The sequence below is a fragment of the Seriola dumerili genome, unplaced genomic scaffold, assembly GCF_002260705.1.
Source record: "Seriola dumerili isolate Sdu_G_001 unplaced genomic scaffold, Sdu_1.0 BDQW01001246.1, whole genome shotgun sequence".
NCBI lineage: Eukaryota > Metazoa > Chordata > Actinopteri > Carangiformes > Carangidae > Seriola > Seriola dumerili.
In genome coordinates this window covers 342,473-351,246 of record NW_019175501.1, presented here as the reverse complement: position 1 = coordinate 351,246, position 8,774 = coordinate 342,473, and the positions used below count along the sequence as shown (strand labels likewise).

General features: G+C 41.2%; 1 protein-coding gene across 1 annotated transcript; it reads right to left on the bottom strand.

The window, feature by feature from the left end:
• Positions 1-1,536: 1,536 nt before the first annotated feature.
• Positions 1,537-6,814, bottom strand: LOC111238236 (actin, alpha cardiac). The gene is made up of 7 exons (XM_022767652.1): positions 6,706-6,814; positions 4,794-4,933; positions 3,911-4,235; positions 2,991-3,152; positions 2,605-2,796; positions 2,295-2,476; positions 1,537-2,006 (listed from the first exon to the last, which is right to left on the bottom strand). The coding sequence occupies exons 2-7, from the start codon at positions 4,920-4,922 to the stop codon at positions 1,863-1,865; spliced, it is 1,134 nt and encodes a 377-aa protein (XP_022623373.1). The 5' UTR covers positions 4,923-4,933; positions 6,706-6,814; the 3' UTR covers positions 1,537-1,862.
• Positions 6,815-8,774: the final 1,960 nt, after the last annotated feature.

Sequence of the window (8,774 nt, the reverse complement as noted above, 5' to 3'; positions counted from 1 at the left end):
GTGTTTGCTGGAGGACAGTGGACTCAGTACTTGTGACATGGAAGAAGTTTGAAGGCACCGGGACTCTACCTACAGTTGGGGTTCCGGTCAAGTGTCACTGAAACTGTCATTTCTACCTTACTATAACGTTTTTCCTCAATGGGCTAATAAGGTGTATTTCATTGTGAACCTTATTTTGAAAGAAAAAAATCCTGTACTTCCGGCACAGCTCTATGTATTTCACACCAGCTTGGTGGAAGCAGAGCAGAAATGTAGAAATGAAGAATGAAATATGACTTTCCGTGAAGATGCAGAGACCATACTGCGCGTGCGTGCTCTGCCTCCATCTGTGCAGAGAAGACAACAGGTGAAAACAGAAAACACCTGCTGAGAACAGAGACATCAGACTTTAACTCATTAAACTCTAACTGGTTCTCATCTCTTAAAGGGCCAGTACACTATTTTTTACCAAGTTCACTCATGGGTAGTTCTACTTAGCCTCAAAAAAGGGACATGGACGTTTTTCAGACAAAGAGGGTCTGATAATTCAGATGCTGTGGAGTTGCATTATGGGAAATGTAGGAGCTAATGTTTTTGCACTAGGGATTAATGTCTAGATATCTAGACCTCTGTTGATTTCATTTTGACCAGTCTTGTATTAAATCCTTCTCCACTTTATCTATTATCTAATTTTATATTTGCATCTTCTCAGGCATTCACATTCACATTAATGTGAAATAGTATTTCCTCTGACGTCTTGGATGATATTAATTTTCAAAAGAATAATGTGATAAGTTTCTGCGGTATGAGAAGGAAGCTGGCAGCAGGCAGAGGATACTAAACGTACTGTTTATCTTGGCTCACAGGTGTTGCTGGATTTATTCTAACACTTGAACATGATCTCTTTGTTTTGTCTTGGATCTTTAAGAGTCTCATAAAGTTTATTATGAGTCTGGTTTCACTCATGTTTTTGGAATTGAACCAATAAACAGATTTTTGAAGGCAGCCAACAGATATTTTTGTGGTGAAGCTCACAAGTATTAATGCTGTGTACTAATTGTTTACAGTCTATACTACGCACTAATATTTATAATATGCTTTTATTGCAGCTAGTATTAAATATAAAATAAACTTAATTACTTTATAGTATCAATGATGCAACACTTAAGCTGTAGGATGTCAAACTGCCATTTCAGAATCCCACTGCAAATAAAACTAAAAACAAAATGGTTGTACAAATATGAACATTAAATGTTTGGTTTTCTTTGTTGAATGAAATAAAGGATTCTGTAGAAAAAACATCATATTTTTCAAAATAGTGCATCGAAATAAACAATATTGCAAATCAGCATTAGGACTGTAACTCAGGTATTGTATTGAAATATTTCCCAATATCCAGCCAAATTCAGAGGTGGATGATGTTATAAAAAAAAGACCAATATTGACCTGTGTCGGTAAAACAAAAACAAAAACATGCATCTAAAAACGTCCAGAATGAGGAATAACAGACAGCAGTCGTACGTGAAAATATATGGCTTTTATTTGCTTTGTTGTCTCGTTTCTTTTTTGGTCTTTTTTTTTTTCTTCTTCTTTTTTTCCTCACACTTGGTCCGAGTTGGAGTGTGTTGTACCTCGAAGCCAACACTCGCTTTGCTTTCACATACACACATCGGACATCATTCACATTCAAAACATCACATACATCAAAGAAGGAATAAATAACATATGTACAGGTGAGACGCCGATCTGTCCCGGCGTCGTGTGCTCCTGGTGTTAGGAGAGGACGTTGTTTCAGAGTCTTCCTGAGGACAGCAGCGGCGTGTTCGGCATCTCATTCGCTCTGGATCCTGAACCTGAGGTGGTTTTTCTTGGAGGCGTCGTGTTTAGAAGCACTTGCGGTGGACGATGCTGGGACCGGCCTCGTCGTACTCCTGCTTGCTGATCCACATCTGCTGGAAGGTGGAGAGAGAGGCCAGGATGGAGCCGCCGATCCAGACCGAGTATTTACGCTCAGGGGGGGCGATGATCTGCAGAGGGGGAGGGAGGAAGATTAAGTTAAGCACATCAGATCACATAAACAATAGCTTTTGTGCTTCTGTTCATCAACTTTTCAAGTGGCCTGTATATGGTCAAAATTAAGGCTGTTAGAGCAGCACGTTAACGCCCATGGTTCTGGAGTTAGATATTCAGTTATCACATATCGATGTAATGTTCAGGTGTCCACATACTTTTGGCCGTATAGTGTGTGTGTGGTGTGTGTGTGAAACTTCCTAAACTCTCCATAATCATCACAAACTACTGTCCCTGTATCGTACCTTGATCTTCATGGTGCTGGGCGCCAGAGCTGTGATCTCCTTCTGCATGCGGTCAGCGATACCCGGGTACATGGTGGTGCCGCCGGACAGCACGTTGTTGGCGTACAGGTCCTTGCGGATGTCGATGTCGCACTTCATGATGCTGTTGTAGGCGGTCTCATGGATACCAGCGGACTCCATACCTGTTCAGGTGCACAGGAGGAGCGGTTCAGGAAGACGTATTTAATACAAAAATACAGAATACATACTTCACAAATTCAGTTTGACCCTTTGAATATTCAGCTGTGAGCTTCCGGGTTGTTGTACGCACCGATGAAGGAGGGCTGGAACAGGGTCTCGGGGCAGCGGAAACGCTCGTTGCCGATGGTGATGACCTGACCGTCGGGCAGCTCGTAGCTCTTCTCCAGGGAGGAGGAGGAGGCGGCGGTGGCCATCTCATTCTCAAAGTCCAGAGCCACGTAGCAAAGCTTCTCCTTTATGTCACGCACAATCTCACGCTCAGCTGGAAACAGAGAGCAGAGATCAGACTTTCTGCAGAATATATGAAACCAGGATCTCAATACTTTTAAATCTAACAGATAAAAAAGGGATAATGTCCTAAACCTGAACTCATGGCTTAAAACCGTGACCCTGCTTTGACTCTTAGGCCTTAAAATAAAGCGGACAGCTGTGTTTTTCCTGATGTGAAGTCTTTACCAGTTGTGACGAAGGAGTAGCCGCGCTCAGTCAGGATCTTCATGAGGTAGTCGGTCAGGTCGCGACCAGCCAGGTCCAGACGCATGATGGCGTGGGGCAGGGCGTAGCCTTCATAGATGGGCACGTTGTGGGTCACACCGTCACCGGAGTCCAGGACGATACCTGAGAGCAGGAACACAAACATTCAACCTGTGGCAAGTGTAAGAGGCAGGAGGAGCTTCACAACTTCTCCTTTACACTTGATTTACAGAGCAACAGTTCTGCCACAGTTCTATTTTGGACAAAATTATGACTTTTCTCAGTTCATGAAATGAATATTACAGATTTTGGTTTGTTGCATTTTAAAAACAAAACTTGTGATTGACATTTGTCAATATTTCTTATTATTTCTGTTACAGATCAAATATTATTTAAAATAACCCTCAGACTAATGGACAAAAGGGCTTTATGTAATATCATACAGCAATATAGATACATATATATATATATATCATGATACTGTAAATGTTCAGGTGAATCAATTGAGAAACTATTTATAATCATTTAACTAACACGATGAAATGTCTGTTTCCAGTAAAATTTTTAAAAACTGTACAATCAAGGTACCATATCAAATTAATGCCAAACTCCTGTAATGGTGATGAGTCAGAACATAATGTAACATTAATAATGGGCTTCTATAGAAATGTTCACCCAAATTTTGGCTCATTTCACTAGATAAGAACAGTCCTGTTCATTGGTTTGTTAACATCTTCAGACACCTTGGTATAAATGCTAAATCTTTTTCTCTATCACTCTCATATCGGCCAGAGTTAATAACTTGTTGCATCTCTATATAAGTACCAATAAGTCACATGCCAGTGTTGAGATAATCCTCCTGTGAACTCTTGAACACATGGAAGCTTGTGTGTTGCACTCACCGGTGGTACGACCGGAGGCGTACAGGGACAGCACGGCCTGGATGGCCACGTACATGGCGGGGACGTTGAAGGTCTCGAACATGATCTGGGTCATCTTCTCCCTGTTGGCTTTGGGGTTGAGGGGGGCCTCCGTCAGCAGGGTGGGGTGCTCCTCGGGGGCCACGCGCAGCTCGTTGTAGAAGGTGTGGTGCCAGATCTTCTCCATGTCGTCCCAGTTGGTGATGATGCCGTGCTCGATGGGGTACTTCAGGGTCAGGATGCCCCTCTTGCTCTGGGCCTCGTCACCCACGTAGGAGTCCTTCTGACCCATACCGACCATCACACCCTGAGGGGAGGGGGGGAAGTGGGTGAGGACTGATCAACGTTTATTTTCTCTTAACTTACACAAGTTTTGGCCTGATGGGGGCGATAGAGAGAAGGACATAAGGGCACCGAAATCATGAGGTTGTTTTTTCTTGGGCGTGTGAATGCCACCTCGAACAAAAACAACCATATAGGTCGTTTTTTCAACCCTCTGATATGACCTATAGGACTGTCTCCTGAAATAGCGCCGCTAGCGCTTCTACAGAGGCATGCGTACACTGGACCTCGGTTGTCATGGTTACCATAACAAACTGAGAGAGCGGCATACCGATAGTCGCAGTGGTTACTATAATAACGCTCCTGTCATAATTACTACACCCACTAGATTTCGCCTAGCAACAAGACCTAACTGTGGGTCATAATAAGCTGCTGCACAAACGACCTATGGGCTCGTTTTTTACAGGAAACTCTCCTCGTAATGTTCCAAAAAAGCTGGTTAATTACAGCAACTGCAGCTTTTCTTTACTAATAAACAACCAAAAACTGAGGAGGTCAAGGGTGTGATGTAGCTCTTGTGTACCTGGTGACGGGGGCGGCCGACGATGGAGGGGAACACGGCCCTGGGGGCGTCGTCTCCGGCGAAGCCAGCCTTCACCAGGCCGGAGCCATTATCGCACACGAGGGCGGTGGTCTCATCGTCGTCACACATGTCTGCAGATTCTGGAGGCGGGAAATGAGAGGTGGTGAGTTTACTGAACAGCAGATGGACTCAACAGCAGCTAACACACTGGGAGAAGGCACACGTCTGAACTTATGTCTGTTAGGGAGTCTTGACATCTAAAGAAACCTCCTGTCACATGTGGTTTACTTTAGTTTTGATGTCAGAAATGTCACAAATACCAACTAAATACACACAAACTAACTTTTCCCCAGTCCAAATCCCAAAAATATAAAATTTGCAACAAACAAAACTGCAGATTATCACATTTGGGAAGCTGGAACCAGAGTGGGTTTGATATAATTTCTTTAAAAATGTCTCAAACTATTGATCAAAAATTAAAAAATATTTGCAAATGACTTTTCTGTCAATCAACCAGTCCATTGATTAAATCATTTCAGCTCTAAAAGAGAATTTCTTTCAAGGTCTAAGCTCTGAATATGTCATGTTTAAGTGTACAGACCATTCATTACTATTGTATTATGAAATATAGATAAACATTGTTTTACAGCCATCAAAATATTTTTGCTGTTGTTCTGTTTTGAGAAAAGTACGTTTTTTTGGCTAAACTGTGTTACGTAACAAAACTACACAAGCAGTGAACACATGATCTCATCTTCTGCTTTCTCTTCATGATGTTAAACAGCTGGTCATTAAATACACACACTCTGTACTGTTTATACTTTATAAATAATCACAGGCTAATGACCATAATTTATATCCCCTCTGTAGCCTGCAGCTTCTGGATCAAGTGATAAACAGCTGATAATAGGCTAATTAAACAGTTTACTCAGCTTGTATTGGCATGTATTCATCAAGAAATAAACAGAAACACCATTAACTCACATGGAGTTTAATGATGCCTTCAAGAACACCTCATAAAATCCGACTTCTGATAGATGAGCCGCTTTCACTCATGTTAAATTACTATATTCTACTGGATTAAGTTTAAGGTTGCATGCATAGATTTTGTTTTTCATTCGCTGGTAAACTGTGCAAAGTCAAATGTTATGTATTCATAACTAAAATGTATGATTTTATTTGTGAATAGTTTGTTTATTCACGAATGTCAATTTTCTAAAAGACTATTTCCTGTAAATATTTTGTGTAAAAGAAGTAAAAATAAATAGCCTACAGCATCTAAACAATTAGAATTACACTTTTAAAAGTATTTAAAATCAAAATTTTCTCTATCCTTTTTGTTTTCTCATTTTTAAAAATTTCTATTCGTTTTATTTTTATTTCATGAAACATATTTTGATTAATGAAAGGTTTAAAAGTCAGGCCAGTTCCTAGCTATATTCATGCCTTGCTACTTGAAAACAATGCAGTGGTTAAAGCAAATTTTGGCTATTTTGAATATGTGCAATATCAAAACATCGTACAATTGAAAGAATAGTCATTTGTTGTCCTAATTAACGACCTATCTCACACGATCTCTGTACTCTAAAGATTATGGTTTTGGTCTTTAATTAAATTTAAGTTAAATTCAAATTTGCAGTTTGTTGCGCTGTTCTCTCGTAATTGCAGAATTTCCGACAGCACTCGAACGCAGCGCCTGATGGGAAGTTTCCAACTACCTGTCAAAACAAAAGCTGCTTTTTGTAACGGCTGAATAAAAGCAGACTGGATTATTCTCCGTCTGTTTCACTTAGTTAAACTAACAACGACCAGACTCCATCCACTCCAGCTGATTGAAATTCTGTTCTTCCCTCCACCCGCCCGCACACCCGCCTCCCGGTGCCCGGGTCCTCCGCTCCTCCAAGCCGCTTACCTCTGCTTGTCTCCGGGTGTCAGTGAGGAAACTTTAACCGCTGCTGGTTCCAGCTGAGAGAGGAGGGGTGACCGGCAGCGACCACCGGGGTCCTTATATACACCTTCTCCCCCATACCACTCGTCTCCAGACACGCAGCCGGTGGGAATGTGCGACTATTCGACAGGAATTCAACCGGCCCTTCGTCCATATTAGGTCGCGCGGGAGGCGCACGCAGAGGCTTCGCGCGCCGGGCGGGCCATATATGGAGAGGAAGCCCCCGCGAGGCTGCCGCGGAGCGCTCGAGCCCGTGTATGGAGCGAGACCACACCGACTCACCGACCGGCGTGGAGTACTACTACCCTACACACACACACACACACACACACACACACAGACACACGTTTACGGATTGAAACTAGATAAGCTCTTATGAATAAGACTCTAACATCGCATATAAAGACAACCAATAAAAATTCGAACTATACACAACATAACGAAGTTATGTAGAGAATTTAAAAACATTTGTTTACAAGGAATGTAAGATTACAGTTTCCTAGTTTGACCCTGAGCTACATGATGAATGACAGACACACACTCACTCCTCTGTGGTCGTTTTGCTTCTCTTTGAAGTCGTTTTGTGTCTTTGTATTCGTCATTTAGCGTGTCTTTATGGTCATGTTGTGTCTCTTTATTACTATTTCTGTGTCGTTTTGCATCTCTTGATAGTTTTTTTGAGCCTTTTTTGTGTCTTGTTGTAGTGTGAATATCTTTGTGGCTTTGTAGTAAGTTTGTCTCTGGTTGTTTTGAGTCTCTTTGTTGTAGCTTTACAGCCGTTTGTTCATTTTGTAGCTTTGCATCTCTGTGTAGTTGTTAGATTTACTGTCCAACAGCTACTTGTTTTTGTTACTGCTTGGAAGTGACTGATTAGTGAATTGTTTAAATGTTGTAAAAGTTTCTTCGCTGCTAAAAGTTTCCATTTGAAACAGTTAAAAGTCTCACTGTCTGAAAGATGTTTTGAAGCCGAATTAAGATGAAGTGTAAATACTGAAAACAGTTTTGTGTCATTCTGTGTATATAGTAGTTGCAGACCAAGCATACAGACTTACTTCATTTTAATTAAAGTAGCCAATCAGAGACCAGAGAATCAAGTCAATTTGATGATCAAATTTACTTGGTAAAGAAAGAAAGAATATTGTTTCTATCCTGTGCCAGAAAAGTAAGAGGTTCTTCTTGGTTTCAGGAGGATCGTTGTCAAACACCCTGATTTTTCTTCAGAGATTGTTTCTGGACTGGAAGCTGGAACAACAGCAGCTGAGTTCACACTCCGGTGTCTAAAACAAGAGGGTCAGGACCTCCAACACGCCCGACAGCTGAGTCTGAATTCCTCTGACAGTCCGACACTGAGCCGGCTGTGTTTATCCAGCTGTTTCTCTGCAGGGTCAGGATTCAGAGACACCAGGACTGTCGTCATGAACCCAGAGGAGGGGATGATGCAGCTCCAACATTTATAACAAAGTGACTTCACACTTACAGACACAACATCCTGATCGGATATTAATTTTGTAAGTTATTTTTCTCACCTGCCTCGACAGGTTAAATGTCAATGTTTCAGGCTCTTGACCTTCAAAACAAACCTCCAGTTCTCTGTTAGAAGCTGCTCTATTATATTATATACTACATCTATACCTTTATTAGATTATAAACTACTGAGATAATCGGGGGAAAACATGAATCAAAAGACAGAAAAACACACATAAAACTTTACACTTTACTTTAAATTGTACATTTAGCTTTAGCTTGTGATGTCAAGGGTTGCGAGGTAAGTTGGACCCAAATGCAGCCAACACATGGGAGACGGTGCAGGCAGGTTTATTTAACAAAGAACAGACATGAACAGACAGAGATACAAATGTATGTAAAATGACTAATTATCTGTAATTAAAAATGTAGCTTGTTATTATAAAGGTTAATGTCCACACTAACACTTTAAAGATTTCCTCTGTGATTTCAGGGTGAATCTTATTAGTTTTACATTTATGTGACTTCTACATTCAAACTTTGTAATTCTGGATGAAATGTAGCAAACT

Bases quoted from the DNA above. Each gene is read 5' to 3' on its own strand.
- LOC111238236 (XM_022767652.1), bottom strand. From the start codon at position 4,922: ATGTGTGACGACGATGAGACCACCGCCCTCGTGTGCGATAATGGCTCC. The intron at 2,477-2,604 runs GTGCGTACAACA...GCACCTGAACAG, and splicing joins GTTCCAGCCCTCCTTCATCG to GTATGGAGTCCGCTGGTATC. The intron at 2,007-2,294 runs GTACGATACAGG...CCCCCTCTGCAG, and splicing joins CCAGCACCATGAAGATCAAG to ATCATCGCCCCCCCTGAGCG.